The following is an 18,068-nucleotide window of genomic DNA, read 5'->3' on the forward strand; positions in this document are numbered from 1 at the left end:
AGAAACTGGCAGTGGTTTAGCCGAGCCATCTACATCACACCACGCCCTGAAGAGGTGCACGTTAGGTGGAGGCAGAGCGCACGCCCAAGAAGGTGGAATTCTTCTCGCGTTTGCCGATAAACACATTTACAGCATTACCAAATAGATATGGAAACAAAATTAGGAATCCATTTGTAGTGCGTGCTTTCTATGTGACATTTTATTTTGTATATGACAGCTATCAAATACATACCTAATAATAGCAAAAAAATTAAATAATTAAGTGTTAGGACGATTTTGTGGCATTTTTCCTCACCTACGCATGCATTCAAGGCCGAAGACTTGAATGAGTATCTCTCCATGGTCATAAACCTTAGACTCTCCAATTAACTGGTATTTTCTTCTTTTAAACAGATAACTTATAGCCAAGATGACTGGAAATGTAATATCCTTCATATAACTAATTAGTGTAATTAGATCAACTTTCACTTTCTTTAACAATGTGTCTCAAACTCTCCCACCAAAGTATGCCGAACGTCATAAGGGTCTAGTTATCTAATTTAAGATTACTTATCTGTATTTTATAGATGAGAAATTGAATGCCAAATGGTTATAATTTGCCTGAGATCAGACTAGTATGCAGTAAAGTCAGAACCTGTCTAAGGCAAACTGATGAGAACTGCTTTCTTAACCACTGCGTTTGCAGATGCAGAGCATCAATTCTCCCCTCTTGGTGTGCGCCTGCCGTACCCCCACGTCAAGTGGTGAAATGGTTCTGGGGCACCTCAGGCGGTGAGAAGACTTGCAGCTAACCTCCTGGAGCTCTAGAAACGCTGGCTCTGTGGGAAGTCAGCCACCGTGTAAGAAATCACGTGTACAGCCATGCTGGGAGGAGGCCCAAGCCAGCCAGGCGGAGATGCCACTTGTTGAAAGAGATGCCTGACCAGCCCCCAGCTTTCCGGCCACCCAGCCCAGGCACCGGTCCTGGGGATGAAGAAACCCTCAGGTGACTCCAGTCTCAGCCCCTGTCTAACTACACAGGAGGGACTCTAAGGAAAAACTGCCCAACTGAGCCTGTCAACCTCCAAAACTGTGAGAGATAATATTATTGTTTTAGCTACAATCTTTGGGTGGCAGTTTGTAACACAAAATTAGGTAACTGAAACAAATCTCTTGCTCCACTATGGACTGCAGTTTTTCAGTATGGGACCATCCAGTCTGCTGTGCTCAATGAAGTTGATAAATGTTTACTGAGAACCTACTATGTGCCAGCTTCTGGTCTAAGGGTTTCTGACACATTGCTGAAAAAGAAAAAGAAACCCCAATGTTTCTTCCCCCTCATGGAGCTTACGTTCTCACAGGGGAGACAGACAATAGACAGAAGATGAAACAATGAGATCTATCCTACAGTATGTTAGAAGGTGGTAAATAAACACTGTGGCGACCTGGAGGCGGTAGGGCGGGAAGAAAGAACAGGAGTGCCAGGGCAGGGAGAGGAAAGACAGGATGTAAAGACGCCGGGCTCCAGGAGAAGGCTGGAAGGAGACGAAGGACTCAGCCCAAGGGAAAGAACAGCGGAAAGAGCCAGGGCACAATGGAAGGATCAGAGAAGAACAAAGAAGCCACTGTGTCTGGGGCAACGTAAAAGCGGAGAAGCCCAGCAGGCGGGTCAGAAGGAGCGGGGAGTCAGGGCGTGCAGCGCTCTGCAGGCCCCGGGGAGGACTCCGGACTGCGCTGTGGAACAAACAGGGAGAACCTGAACGGCGGCAGCGACATGATCCGGAAGGATCCCCCCGCCTGCTGTTAAGAAGAGACTGAAGGAATGCAGGGGCTAAAGCAAGCGAACAAGGAGGGTGCTGTCACAACAATCCAGGGCAAAGACGACGGAGGCCCGGATCCGACGGCAGGAAGAGCCGCGATGAAAGGTGGTCCAGATATGTTGGAACACGTTGGTAGGGCTGAAAGGATTTCCCAGTGGATTGGAAATGGGACGTGAAAGAAAGAGAGGCATCAAAGGTAGACTCTATGGCTCTCGGCTGAATAACTGGAGAGACGGGACTGTCCATCAATTGAGAGGGGGAACCACAGGGCTGGAACAGACTGGGGGCAAAGATCAGTCTGCTTTCAGACACGTGAAGACTGAGATGCCAGCTACATCCAAATGGAGATACTGGGCAGACTGGTGGACATCCAGACGTAAAGACCAGAGGAAAGGTCCGGAAGAGAAATGGGCCTGGGGGTCACTGGCACGCAAATGGTTTTTAAAGCCAGGGGCTGAAAGAAATCATTTCCAGGACGTGTGGAGGGAGAAAAGCATTCCAACACTTACAGGACTTGTTATAGGCCCTGAAATATACTTACCTATGGCTATAGGTAGGACCTTGAAATAGACATGCTTGCTCTCCGCTGATTCTACCTCCCCTTGCAGGGTAAACTACGGACCTGAGAAACGGTCTCTCACTTTCTACAGGATACTAGCACTTGACTCAATCTTCTTTTTGATCCCTATATTCTTGAACACTTTCTATTTCCATATTGCTTTCCAAACCCTTATTATCACAATTCCTTGATGTATTCCTAGGGCAATGTACTAGGAATAAGATCAAAACCCAATAACATAGAGCACATTTCATGTGATACTGTATAAAAGTCGACATTCCGATGGTATAGTCTGAAATGAAATATAAATTAAAATGGAATCTAATGCTTTAATACTTACATATTTTCTTACATAATTATTTTTAATTTATTCGATGTGATTTTGATGACAGAGTGTAGACAGCTTTAGGTTAGATTGAGAAGTTAACATTCTGGTTAGACTTTTCTTGTTACTTCTGGAAAATGGTTTAGAAACAAGGAGCACTAAGACACAGATAAAAACTGTCCCCCGGAGACCACTGCCAACGCCCTAAGACCTCCTTAAAGAGGTGGCACAGTCAATTTCAGGTTGGACTTTTGCAACAAGGGCTTTCATGTACGGTTGACCAAACACTGGCGTCAAGAAGGCCTGCGACACGTTTTACAATCTATTTGATTCCCAGGCCCGACCTGAAGCTCATGATGTGGACTCCTGGGGGCAGAGGCCCTACAGTCTGCATCTGAAGTGAGCATCTCAGGTAACCCTAATAATACCAGAGTTTGAGAACCCCTGTTCTAAAAGAAGTAAAAGGAAAATCCATGCAAGAAACACTGAAAATTAAGGCTCATAATCCACTCATTCACTAAGAGAATTTCATTTTCTTCAGCCGGTCTAAAAATTAATCTTCTGGATAAAATAGGTATAAATTGCTCCAAACTCACAGGGAGGGAGAACAGCCCTGTTCCTGGCAACCTGACCAGTGCCCTTCTCCCCTTCTCGCAATTCTTTCATCCATCCCTCCCCTCAAACTATCACCCCTTCTCCTTTCCATTCCCAAATACCTACATGATCTGTGTTCACTGCCTCTCACGCAGGAAACCATCCTCGCTGTAAACTAGTTGTCAACTAGCTTCTACCTGATCATTCTATGTCACGTTCATTTGATGCTGGCATAATGCAAAGAACTTACACAGCATTTCCGAACACATTAGATGTCAGTTGATATTCAAAACACTCACAAAAGAGGCTTATCTCCTGATTTTCTGATCAGGAGCCTGAGGCTGCAATAAATGACTTGCTGCTATAAGGATACAGAGCAAACCTCGCACTGAGGTCCCCTAATGCAAGCTCGGTGCTTATTTCGGCACATTATACCTCGGTCTAACAACAAAATTACATTCTTAAATAACACTGATAAGCTAACCTCTTGATTGCTAATCGTATGGACTTTCCGCCTGAATCATTTGCCAAACAGCTCCTGACCATCCATCCACTTGGCTAGAATTTTATTTCAGCCTGGCTTCCCTCACCTTGACGACTTCTGAGTCTTACTACTCAGACCCATTCTCCCAAAGATGCCTTAGACTCTATATTTTCTCTTGGTCTTTGCTTCCCCTGGACCGCCTTCAGCAGCTGTGGCTTTTCCAATGACCTCCCCCAAATGACAGAAGACAATTGACAAATATAAAATGACGAGTTTGTTAAAAATAAATACTTTCTGGGGCTTCCCTGGTGGCGGAGTGGTTGAGGGTCTGCCTGTTAGTGCAGGGGACACGGGTTCGAGCCCTGGTCTGGGAAGATCCCGCATGCCGCGGAGCAACTAAGCCCGTGAGCCACAACTACTGAGCCTGCGCGTCTGGAGCCTGTGCTCCGCAACAAGAGAGGCCGTGATAGTGAGAGGCCCGCGCACCGCGATGAAGAGTGGCCCCCGCTCGCCACAACTAGAGAAAGCCCTCGCACAGAGGCGGGGACCCAGCACAGCCAACGATAAATAAAATAAATAAATAAAAATTAAAATAAATAAATAAATAAATAAATAAATACTTTCCATTTTTCTGGGTCGTGCATTTTTTAAACTATAAATTTATTCACCCAATAATCTTTTTTCACTTTGACAATAATTGTCAAACTAAAGAAAATACAGTAATTACACATTTGGATGAAGAAAAGTTCAAGACAAGTAATTCTCACTTGATTCCATATTCCAGTGTTAAAACAATACTTAAAATCTTAATACCTTTTTTCAGGAGTCCCAACAAATAATTTTGGGAATTTCTTCATCCCAGTTAGAGGTTCTGTTTTCTACATGAAGTTCTTATTTATTTTTAATACATCCCCTTGAACAAAAATCATGCAATCAAATTGTGGCTCACCAGGAAGGCGAAGAGTCAGTGACTAAAATAATTTTTTAAGTACTCAAAATTACTTTAAATTGCATTAAATACAGAAAACGAAACCTAGAGTTTAAAGAAGTTAACTGCATATGTTGGCGAAAAAAACCTTTGGCTAAGTTACTTTTTTAAAAAAATAAATTTATTTATTTGTTTGTTTGTTTATGGCTGTGTTGGGTCTTCGTTGCCGTGTGCGGGCTTCTCATTGCGGTAGCTTCTCTTGTTGCCGAGCACGGGCTCTAGGCTCGTGGGCTTCAGTAGTTGTGGCACGTGGGCTCAACAGTTGTGGCTCGCGGGCTCTAGAGCACAGGCTCAGTAGTTGTGGCGCATGGACTTAGTTGCTCCGTGGCATGTGGGATCTTCCCGGACCAGGGCTCAAACCTGTGTCCCCTGCATTGGCAGGAGGATTCTTAACCACTGCACCACAAAGGAAGTTCCCCAGTTTCTCATTTTTAAACTATGAATTTAACGTATTATATAAACTATAACAAAAGAGAGCTAATGACAAAGAATTATCACCTCAAAGTTAGGTCTAATTATTTCAGTTGTTACATGCTTATTACCAGCTAAAGGGTGTGATTTATTCAGTAACAGACTGTGAAAACACAACTTTACATTATTTTATATACTTCATTCAATTTCTTTTTAAATTGAAACTAATTTACAGCAGGTCCAGTTAAAACTTTTGAGAAATCCCCACGCAGTACATGCCTAATTTCTCTGATAAACATTTGAAGATCTTCTTCGATCAGGAAGCATGGAACTTAAATGTTGCTGATGACTGTTTAAAGGTCAGCTCACCAAAGCAACACACCAAAAACCACCACCTCTGGAAAACTATGACTGATCAAAGAAATTGTTAGTAATGAATTATGGATCTCCTCAAGATGGCCAGTCTTTGAATTCTCTAAGAGACTGAATTTGTCAAAACAGAAACATACTTCTTATTGGTAGATGCACAGAACCCACCAAGGATTAGTCACTTTATGGTGACAGGTCCCAAGAGAGCTCTTTCTCCATCTAGTCTGAGTACCATCCACCCTTACCTGCATCACCTGCATGATAAAGACCAAGACATACTTAGGTTACCAGCAGAGAGTTATAACCACAGGCGAAAAGCATTAGTGTATAATCTAAACCAAACAACCTTAACCAGGATTACAGGGAGCCTTAGAACACCCACAGATGAGCTTCGGGGGCTCAATTATCCTTCTGTAATAAGCAAAGTTATCTGTATATTATTCTGGGTAAGAGTGTCCAATGTATTTATTAACATACCACAGTTGCCTTTAAACAAAAGAAGAAGATAAAAACTACCAAAAAGTATAAAGACAGAATGTGGTGTAGAAGAAAAAACTAGTGTTTGAAGAAAGAGAGTCAAGTCTAGATCCGAGTCCTATCACTCAGAAGCTGTGCTACTTTGGGTTAAGTTGCTTTAGTTCTTTGAATATCAGTTTCTTAGTCTGTAAAAACAGAAAAATGGTACCAACTGTGAGGATTAAATATAATCAGTATGTAAAGTATATAACATAGTGCCCAGCAACTATTGTATGATCAACTGCCATTTGCTTTAAGAACACAAAAATGTTTTACTTAGAGTAAATGGGCCACAACACATTTAAAGTCAACTGCTAGGCTGTGACATTTATTCTCCTTTTGAATATAGTTTCATAAAAATATGGATACACTCTGTACTCATTTCCTATTGCTGCCGTTAACAAATGTCCACAAATTTAGTGGCTTACTAGAACACAAATTTGTTATCTTACAGGTCTGGAGGTATCGATAGGAAGGCAAAAATGGGTATTACAGGCCCAAATCAAGGTGCCAGCAGGGCTGCATTCCTCCTGGAGGATCTGGGAAAGAATCCGGTTCTTGCCTGTCCTAGTTTCTAGACACTTCTGGCATCCCTTGGCCACAGCACTCCCACCCTTGCTTTCACCATCACATCTCTTTCTGTACCTCTGACCCTCCTGCTTCCCTCTTTCCCGTTAATGAGAACCCTCGTGATTACCTTGGTGCCACCTGATGATCCAAGAGACTCTCCCCGTCTCAAGATCCTTAACTAATCATGAAAAGCTCCCTGTGTCTTTTAAGGTAACATATCCACAGGTTCTGAAGATTAGGACATGACATCACCGCAGGCTGGTGCGAGGCATTAGTCGGCCTACCCCAGACCTTGACATGATTCAACACTGTATAAATTCTGGGGCTAAAACAAATGGTTACATGTACATTTTGAAATATCAGATACCTGATTAATTTCTCGTCACTTTAAAATCAATCAGCTTTCTAGAAAAGCCATAAGCAATTATTTTTAGTTGCACTTTTAAATCTCAAATCAGCTGTAACTGGTGCACGTTATGCTGTCTTTCATAAATGTCAACAAGTCACATTTTAAAAACTATTGCTATTTATAACCAAAAGAATGCCTGCCATTTTATTTGGCTCCATTTTAATTTTTCTAAATCATATGCTTTAGGTGTGAATGCTCCATTTATTTCAAAGTTGAGGACACAGAGAAAGTACATTTTAAAGAGAGGAATCAATGGTATGTGCCCATCAGATTTGGCTTTATCAGGATATCTACTCACAACTGTGAACATAACATGTAGACCAGAACTCACCAGCGGTTCTCTGTTTTTGACCAGACGGATGATTTTCACTGAGTCTTCCTCATCATCAATATCATCAGGCATAGGAGGCAACACGGGATCATATTTCCTCAGAGCCACAGTATCGTGTACAGAGAGCAAAGCCTATCAAAGCCCAAGGTAAAAAGTGTTACAGTAGTTGGACGTGTTTAGCGCTTTATATTTGACTACAGTAGAAGGAAAATCAAACCGATGTTCCAATTCTGCCACAGCAACGGTAAGAAGGCAACTACTTGGGAAGGAGCCTCTTGCAAACGGGGCGAGGGGAAGCTGAAGAACAACAGAGGCAACCCTACTCAGACACAGGGTGCGGCAAGCGTCAGCGTAAAGCGTCTGCTAACCGGGGCGTCCTCCGGTTCAGGTTCATCCGTACAGAAGTGGCAGCTGGGGGGGTCGGTGAGGGAGTGCTACTTTTGAAAGGAGGGAGAAAAATGAGGCTACAGATAGACTGCCAACGGGCTGGCAGGAGTCAGACAACGACGCATGTCTTTTTTTTTTCCTTTCCTTCTGTTAGCAGAAAACACAAAAAGAACTGCTCAATACAACTGACTAGCTTTCATTCTTCTGTGATTTTTCTCACTTTTTAACTTTTGATGTAATAGCCGACTACTATGTGTATAAAAGAATAAAATAAAAGTATTTCTAGTCATGACTGTGGTTGTGGTGGTAAAACTCCACAGAACGGTCATATTGTCATTAGAGACCAAAGATGAGAAAAATGTGACATGTCACTATATTGGGAGTGACTGAGTCTAGACTTTTAACTAATTTGTTCCCTAATCAGCAGTACCATGATCCACCGATTACTCCAGCCAGAGCCTAGAAATCATCCTTGAAATCCCCCTTACCTACACTCCCAACATCCAACCCCCATCCTGTTAAATCTGCTTCCAAAATGTAAGCTAACATTTGTTATCTTCTCTCCAGTCCAGAGCAGACGCTGGCCAACTGTGCCACCTGTTTTCGTAAGTGAAGCTTTCCTGAAACACAGCCATGCCTGTTCACTGATGTGTGCTTTATGGCGCCTGCCATGCTACAGTGAGAAACTGAGTAGAAGCAACAGACATTTTTCCATAAAAAAGCTGGCAGACCCTTGGTCTAGATCATTGATCATCATCTTTTACCTGGAGCATTTTTACCTGGAGCCTTTCAATGGTCCACCTGCATTCACCTTTGGCTCATTTTCAAATTCCTGATTCACAGTGTGTCCAGAGTAATTACTTTGAACCTCAGAGTAAGTCATGTAAGGGGTCTACTAAGAACTCTCCTACCCACCCACTGGTTTGGGATGAAGAGCAAGTCCTAGTCTTGAATTTACCCTCCAACTCTGTCTCATACCCACTGCCCTCCTCACTCAGTTTAAATACCTGGCTTCTTTCTCACAGAGGCGTGGCCAAAACAACCAATATAAATGTAGACCCCCGGGTTACTTGATCTCATAGCACCATCTTCTTTGCCTTCATACATGCTCATAATTTTTAACCATGTTTCCATTTTTATATACATATTTAATATCTGCTATCTACTGAAACAGACGCTCCAAGATGGCGAAGAAATGGTGTCTAAATTAAGCTTTCTTATTGACTATAACATACATACGGAAAAGCACACAATTCGTAAGCATACTGCATGAAGAATCTTCAAAAATGAATATGTCCCTGTAAATATCAGCCAAACAAGAAACACAACATTAACTGAGCCCCAGGGGCCCCTAAATATGCTCCTTCCTAGTCACCGTGGCCTCTATTCCGCTGAAGGTGGTAGTTTTGCCTCTATTTAAATACCGCATAATGGGACCTTCCTTTTTTCCCTGACATTAAGTTAGTGAGGTTCATCCATGCTGTTACTCGTAGCCGTTCCTTTTTCATGGTTATACAGGACTCCAACATGTACATATTTCATAGTTTCTTTACCCATTATGCCTTTGAGGGACCTTTAGGCTGTTTTCAGCTCTTGGCTATCATAAACAGCGCTGCTGTAAATATTTCATATCAGCTGATGCATAGACACACAAATTTGGGTTAAGTATATTTAAGGGTGGAAGTCTAGGTCATTCAACACAGGCAGACGAGACAAAGTGGTCGTTCCAGCTACTCTCCCACCAACAGCTTATGTGAGTTCTAGCTACACCATGGGATCCAACAGTTTACAGTAGTAGTTTAAATATGGCCATTCTGAGTATACAGTGTTATCTTCTCGTGGCTGAAATTTCATCTTTCTTATAACTCATGATATCTTTTTTCTTTGCTGTTCAAATGAAAGCATTTCTTTTTATAAACGTTTTCTCCAGCCAGTATATCTCTAATTGCACTTAAGAAACAGAATTTTTTTAAAAAATCTGTATTTAATCTTCTGCCAAGTTAAAAGAATATCCAGTAGCTTCCACTTCCTGTTTTAGACTGTTATTACCATTACTTTATATTCTCTTGGTATAAAAATACGCTTTAAAAAATCCCAAACTAACACATAAACAAGCAACACAGCTACCAGCATATCCGTATAAACATAAACACGACCGATGTTCACAAGTCAGGCAAGACAGGAATGGCATCTTGGGTGCTTGATTCATGGATGGCGGCAGGCAGTGCAAGAAAGTTCCTGGAAGACCGTCAGTCCCGGTTTTCAGCACAGGAGAACCTCTCATGTCACGGTGCACGTTTCACAATATTACAAAACCACCACCTCGTTTACTTGATTAAAACCAGGGGAAAGGGACCATGTTCTTGGGGAGTGACAATGTACAGAAGCGCCCTGGGGGGCGCTGCACGGCCAGCGGGCCCAGCCCCGCAGTCTGACCAGAGGCCTGGGACCCGCTGCCAGATGCTGACCTCTGCAGACGCAGCGAGGGTTTCCGTGGACTTCAGGAGCGCATGTCCCCAGCGCGGATAATACACTCTAACGATGATCAAGTCGGGGAGGCGAGCTCCTCCAAATCACGCGTGGGATCAGTTCCAGACTCAGTGGAACGGCCGTCCTCTCCGGGGCCTGGACTTCAGGTGACCGGCGGAACGGCGGAGGGTCTTCCTCTCTTGTCGGTGCAGTTTCTCAGCCTCCTGCTGCTTCTTCTGCTGTTCTGACTTCTTTAATGTAAATATCAATTGTTTGCTGCCAACCGTGGTGTCCGATACACCCAATGTCCCATTTTTCGCTTCGAGTTTCAACCGGTCTTCAAGGGTTTTATTCACCATGATACCTTCTTTTGTGAAATGCCTGTTCAAGATCCTTGCACATTTTTCTATTCCATCTGTCTTTTTCTTCTTGATTTGTAAGAGTTCTTTATAACACACTGGATCCAAGCCTTTGTCGGTTACAGGTGCCACAAATGCATTCTCCCATTTGGTAGCTTGCCCTTTCACTTTCTTATCAGTGTTCTTTGATCAAAAAAGGATCCAAATTAATGAACCCAATAATATTTTTTTCCTTTATGGTTGGTGCTATTTTTGGCATCCAACAAAAGTTTCAAAGGGAAACAATGAACAGCATCATCAAGATGATAAAATATTATCTGAAGATATAATAGCTGCAAATTTTTGACAACTGATGAGAGACACAGTCTGAAGATTCAGGAACTCCAGTGTATCCTTTAGGAAGCAGGAACAATAAAAATTAACCCACGCTTACATACGTCATAGTGAAATGACAGAATGCCAGAGACAGAAAGTAGTTCTTAAAAATATCAGAGAGAGGGCTTCCCTGGTGGCGCAGTGGTTGAGAATCTGCCTGCCAATGCAGGGGACACGGGTTCGTGCCCTGGTCTGGGAAGATCCCACATGCTGCGGAGCAACTAAGCCCGTGAGCCACAGCTACTGAGCCTGCGCGTCTGGAGCTTGTGCTCCGCAACAAGAGAGGCCGCGACAGTGAGAGGCCCGCGCACCGCGATGAAGAGTGGCCCCCACTTGCCACAACTAGAGAGAGCCCTCGCACAGAAACGAAGACCCAACACAGCCATAAATAAATAAATAAAATTAAAAAAAAAAAAATATCAGAGAGAAAAACACAGATCATCAGGAAGGAAAGAAAAAAAAGTAACTGAGAGCTGAATGATCAAGCAGTGAGATAACTGGAAGAAAGTTAAAACACCTTGAAAGTGCTTCGAAAGAAAATAACAGTCAGCCCAGAATGGTGTATCCAGCAAAAGTACAGTTCAAGAATGAGGATGAGAACCAAGGTGAAGTTAACAGGGACCCACTGGAGAAAACTTGAAAAAAAAAAAAGATAATGAAGCAATGGTTTTTGAAGACACTGGACATGAGACAAGGAAGGACAGTGGTCACTGAGAGACAGGAAACAACTGCGAACCCTAAGACTGCCCCAGCTTCCTGTCTAGAGCGAATTTCCCGCTATGTCAGGGGGAGAAGGAACCCAGGACAACAGAGTTGGGAACCCAGGGAGATCAAGGGGCTAACGTTCTCAGGGAAGGGATGAGAATGGAGAGAGCTGCACAGACACAGAGCTCCTTGAGTCCTTAGCCAAGGCTCGCATACGGAACAACTGCCAGGAAGGATTAGAGCAGTAGTTCGGAACTGAGGGCAATTTTACTCCCCGGGAGCCATATGGCTGTCTGGGGACATTTTCGGTTTGTAACAATTCAAGGGAGGCTACTGCTGTCTAGTGCACAGAGGCCAGATGCTCCGAGGCATCTGATACCATAGTGGACAATCCCCTCCCCACCACCAAATAAGTATCCAGTCCTCAAATGTAAATAGTTCCAAGGTTGAGAAACCCTGCATTACAGGAAACAATCCCCAAGGCTGGCACAGGGCAGGAATAGCTCCAGTTCCCACCAGTTACAAGGAAAAGCCTCACAATTCACAGGGCATTGAGGAGAGTTAACAGAGGGGTACTGTCTTAATAGCAGGAAATAATTAGCCCAAGATTAAATGCTGCTAGGATCTCACCTAACAAAGCTTAAAAGCAAGCCTCCAAATAACTTAATTGTGTGATTTAAACTCAAGAATATTATCTATAAATATACAAAAATATCCAGCATCAAAAAAAGTAAAACTCACAATGACTGACAGTCAATCAAAAATTACTAGGCATGTAAAAAATCAGAAACTACTATGCATAGTGATGAAAAATATAAAGCTATAAAACTAAACCCTGAAAAATTAGATGATAGAATTATATAGAACCAAATCCTGAAATTACAGAAAGATCACAGAAAAGGAAATTAACAGTTACTACTAATTCCAAATGTTCAAAAAACTAGAAGAAGGGCTGAACAGGAGACTTGGAATGTACAAAAAAGATTCAAACCAAGCTTCTACAGATAAAGGTGAAAATACATTTCATTCAGTACACTGAATAAGATTAACACTTGTAGGCAAAGCAATAAAACTATTGAAACACATGAAATACAAAGAGAAAATATAATGAAAAATTATGAACAGACATTTATTGAGCTGTGGGACTTCAATGGTCTATTATAAGCACCTAACTGGCATCTCCAAAGACAGGAGAGGTGTTAAAACAAATTTGAACAAATATGGCAGAAAATATTCCAAATTTGATGGAAACAAAAAAGCCCATATGTTTAAGAAGCTCAACGTATCCAAGCACAATAAACAGAAAAGACGTTAACACCAAACTGCTTAAAACCAGTCAAAAGGAGACTGTCTTAAAATCAGCCAAAAAAAAAAAAAAAAGCACACCACACTACATACAAAAGAAAAAAGATAAAAATGACTCCACACTTCCATTTAGAAACAATGTGAGCCACAAGACAATGGAGCAACATCTTTAAAATACTCAAAGAAAACTACTGTCAGCCTAAAATTCTATACCCAGCAAAAATACCTTTTAAAAAGAAGGAATACTGAAGACTTTTTAAAGACATACAAAAGCTGAAGGAATTCATCACCAGCAGACTTGCATTACCAAAAATGTTATAAGAAGTTCTTTCAGACCAGAGGAATGACTGCAGATGGGAACACGAACCTATAAAGAGGAACAAAGAGCACCAGAAATGGCCGTCATCTCTGTATCTAGGGTAACTATCTTGCACACAGTAAGAATAACAGGGAATGCTAATGAATATATTTCATAATAAAGTGAATACTATAGTTGATAGGCATTGTTAAAACACCAGCTATTATCTTCCCTACTTAGCTCTGTACTTTCATATCTGGATTCCAAAAAAAACACTTTAATTTACAGATATCAAGTTCATTATTTTTAACAGCTTTGCTTTATAAATAGTTTTGGTTAGCAACATTTTTATTTTGGACAACTAAAAGTAACTTTGTATTCCATTTTCCTGTTTTAACTGCAGCGACTTTATTCTTCACTATACAGACCTTCTTTCAGGAGGCAGTACCTAAATGAAAATTGTGTTTCCATATGCCACCGATCACAGCTGATGGGTTTACCTGTCGCTTAGAGGAATCTGCAGGAAATTGAACACTGGGCTTTGTAACTCATCGGGCTCCCAAGCTCTCCCTGCCTTAGACCCCCTGGAGTCAATTCTATGCTCTAAATATCTGTCAGGTCCTTAGAATTAAGTGTCTGACTCATAAGGATGAGTAACACTGATTTATTCTTCCAGAAGGAAGCTTAACTTTGCCATTTATTATGCTTTAATGAAGTCTCATCCATTCCGCATGCCCAGGCAGTGAGTAATTTCTGGTAAGTGAATGTTTTGGAAAGCTGAAAAATTACAACACATCTTTCTATTTTATTGCCTTTTAAAAATCTACCAAATTTTCCCTGACTTCCTAAATTATAATACCATGTTCTAGAGATGATGTCACCTCACTTTTATCAAAAATGAGCCACTGAATGACAACTCAGAGAGGATGATTTGCCTTTAATGTGGCAATGCGATGCCTAGGAGTGGTTTTTATTTATTGATGACTCTCTTTGCTTTCCCCGGAAACAAAGTCTCTGTAGAGACCAACGTCCCTTCCGTAGTGCCCCCTAAATGGCCTGTGCTCCTCCCCCACTGCAGCAAGCTTTAGAGTCTGTTACATCTACGCAGGCCTCTTGTGACTCTATCATTACCTTTTTCTCACCATGTGGTTTCTTTTATACTTTGTTATTTTTCCTGGACTGTAAGATTTGGACAATAAGACTGGATTTTGTAGACATTATTGAGTAATAATGATTATTTTTTTTGTATATGGCGACTGACCAATTCAAAGTTTTAAAGACTGGGTGTATTCCAATACAGTAAGTAGTGCATTCTATTACCCTACTTATAATGGGAAAAAATGTATCTGTAATATTTCTGTACACAAAAAGGAATGAAAGGTAATGCAGCCAATTAAGAGTAATTATCCCTAAAGATACATGAACACACAATTCACAGAAGAAATAAAAAGTCATTAAGCATATGAAACGATGCTCATCTTCACTAATAAAGCAACAAGGATAGGGACTTCTATTTTAAAATTTAGATTCAAAACCCAGTTATGTATTATCCAAAATTCTTTTCTGTTTAATTTCAAAAGTTTTTATCAAGTCACTTTGTAAAAGGTAAAAATTAAAGTCAGAGTAATAAACTATCACATCTTATTAAAGACAATATCATAAATCAGTTATAAAGATAAGTTATTCCTTCCAACCTCACGTATGGATTGTTTTTTTTAACTTTTCATGTGTGTGTGTGTCCATCTGCCCCTGAGGCTGTAAATGCTTTTTCTCTATCCCATGATTATGGTTCAATTTTTACACTTCCATCTTTAATCTACTTGGAATTCATTCTAGTAGAGGTCTTTCTTATTTCTCCCCAAATAATTAACCAGCTGTCCCAACACCTCATACTGAATTTACATCCAATCCCACCCATCCCCCACTTCCTTGTCTCCATCCTCACATCCTTTGTTAGGACCACAGTCACGCTGCACCCAAATTATTTCTACAGGCTCCCAGCTGGCCTTCCCACCCGGGGAACTGCTGTGCGTACCACACACAGAGTGATGGCATCGCTTGCTTATTTAAATCCTTCCAATGACTTTCTACTGCTCTCAGGATGGAATTCAAACCTTTTCATATGCTCGCAATTAAGAGTGGCCATATAATTTATCATCTAAATAAGGAAACCACTGAAATTAAGAGGGAGGCTATTAATATTAACAACACTGGAACTACAGGCGAACACCAGGCTGCCCTGGGTAAACCGGGAGGTCGGCCCCAACTCACAGCTCTACTGCCCAGCTCCCGCCCCTCCCTCTTTCACAAGCTGTTGCTCAGCCATACGAAGTCTACTTTACGCCCTCAAATGTGACAAGTTATTTCCTTTGTAGGACTTCATACCGGACACCTTCATTTCTCACCTCCCCCACCCCCTGACTCATCCCTCACTCCTCTGCCCCTCCAGTCACCTCACACCAGCCTTCAGGCGTCACCTGGCATAGACTATCTCCTCTGCAGTCCCCTTCAACCCGCCCACACCCAGCCTCAGCGCCGGCTCCATTCCTATGTGTTCCACACTATTTCTGGGCGTCCCCTCTTTTTACCCACTATTTCTATCACCTTCATTAATCTTCATGTATCTTCATACATCTTCCACAAGTTCTAGCTATAGGGATTGGCAGAGTAGGTGCTGAATTCATGCAGGAATGAATGAATGAAGATCCAACTCTGGTGACACGTACCAATTACCAAAGAAAGTTTTAATGCTTTTCAAAACGAGCTGTCTATAGAAAGCACGTATTATCATTTCATAGCTGGCTACACACTTGGTTGTGTATACCTATGTGTGTTTTTAAAAAATCATTATTACTTTGGAGGTACATTTCAGGTTTCCTTTCAGTATTGTGAATTAAATATTTTAAATGGAAGAGCAATCTTCAAAAAGTAAATAATTAGTTCCCTTATCCACTAAAATTTAAAGGCAATATTCAAGTTAACCCCTTGGAATTACATTTTTCATATTTTAACTGTCAGTTCAACGAACAATTCATGTACACGTTATATTCTACTGTGCCTTGCTTCTGCTCTTAAAAAAAAAAGAAAAAAAAGCAAATGTTTTCATTTGTTCCCAAGACAAAAAGGAGTATTGGATCATATTCTGAAATAGCTTAAAACTTATTTGGGGACTGCACTTCTTAAAGTAATTACCTTCAAAAGTGAGATTCAAAGTGACGGTGGTTAACAGAAATGATTTCAAGGAAAGCAATGTTAAATGTTAGGTCAAATGGGAAAGAAAAGTATTTTCTTCCCAAGACTGGTGAAATAGAAATTGCCACTGTCAACTGTACTGTCGAGTGTCTGCAATGTCACCCACTTTCTACACGTTATTTCCTGAACATACACCTTTCATGCTGACTTCTCACCATTCCTTAGTCACACTGCTACGTAAATGTGAAAACAGACAAAATCGTTCATCTGAGGTATTTCTGCCATAACAAAGTTTAAGCACTCAATTAAAAGCTGCATCCTATGGTGCTGCGTGATGCCATCATAAAGGGAAGAAAACCCACATTTCTCTTCCTTCTGGAGGAGTTTTTCCTTCCTTGCTGTGTTTCTCTCCCGTGTGCTTCCTTTACTGCTCACACAAAACAAAATTCTGATCACCAAACGCGTGAGGGGTTTTCTCAACACCAAGCAATTCTCTGTGACACCACCTGGGGGTCCTACAGTTCAACCCAATTCTGAGGTCATCCTCCCAGAGAGAGCGTCAGCTCCCACAGGTTGAGGGTTCAATCCTTTAAGACTGCGCCCCCCGCCCCCAGACACACTTCAGACACCAGTCACCACTCCAGGCTACCACCTGTACTTCTGACCAGCCAGCTGCAGATGTGAGGTTCCAACAACCCCCTGCTTGGGTTCAATTAATTTGCTAGAGTAGCTCACAGGATTCAGGGAAACACTTACATGTACCAGTTTACTAAAGGATACGATAAAGGACAAAGATGAACAGTCAGATGAAGAGATACACAGGGTAAGGTCTAGAGGGTAGGAGCGTCTGTCCCCGTGGAGGTGGGTGCATCACCACCCTCCTGGTACATGGATGTGTCCCTGAGCCTAGAAGCTCTCTGAACGCCACACTTTGGGGATTTTAGGGAGGCTTCCTCACGTGGGCGTAATCCATTCTTAACTCCATTTCCAGCCCCTCTCCCCTCTCTGGAGGATGGCGGCAGGGGTGGGGTGAGGCTGAAAATTCCAAGCTTCTAATCCTGGTGTGGTCTTGCTGGTGACCAGCCCCCAGCCAGGAGCCCACCCAGAGTCACCTCATTAGAACAAAAGATGCTCCCGGAGCTCTTACCACTTAAAAATTGACAAGGGCTGGAGGGGACCTGTGTCAGGCACAGGGTCAAAGACAAATAAATACAAGTACAACAGATGCTCCCAGTGTTTCATCACTTAGGAAATTAACTAGGGTTTTATAAGCTTTGAGCCAGGAACCTGGGGCAGACACCAAAATGTACATACCTTCTCTTATCGCATAACCACCTAAGATCACACCCCCCTCTCCCGCCAAATACCGGTTTCCATCCAGTATAACCTCTTTATTATTAGCTATTCCATTTCAAACACTCTTGAACGGAATACCAAAATCATATTTTTTGTTTCTGGGGGGTCAGAAACATTCCTCTGTAATCTGTAAAACTCAAACCAAGATAACACTCTCAAAAAGGAGCTTACCAAGCGCCTCATGGGTACCCTTGCCATGCTCTGATTAACATCAACTTCCCAAGTGCAGTATAAGGAAAGTGAAGAAATTTTCAGAGCATTCACGAA

General features: G+C 42.0%; 1 protein-coding gene across 1 annotated transcript in view; it reads right to left on the minus strand.

The window, feature by feature from the left end:
- MPP7 (MAGUK p55 scaffold protein 7) overlaps window positions 1-18,068 on the minus strand; it is a 96,464-nt gene that overhangs the window by 14,786 nt on the left and 63,610 nt on the right. The window contains exon 6 of the mRNA XM_059915917.1: window positions 7,356-7,487. Coding sequence (XP_059771900.1) covers window positions 7,356-7,487 — 132 coding nt within the window. The remainder of the gene's footprint in view (window positions 1-7,355; window positions 7,488-18,068) is intronic.

The sequence above is a fragment of the Balaenoptera ricei genome, chromosome 2 (assembly GCF_028023285.1).
Source record: "Balaenoptera ricei isolate mBalRic1 chromosome 2, mBalRic1.hap2, whole genome shotgun sequence".
Classification (NCBI taxonomy): Eukaryota; Metazoa; Chordata; class Mammalia; order Artiodactyla; family Balaenopteridae; genus Balaenoptera; species Balaenoptera ricei.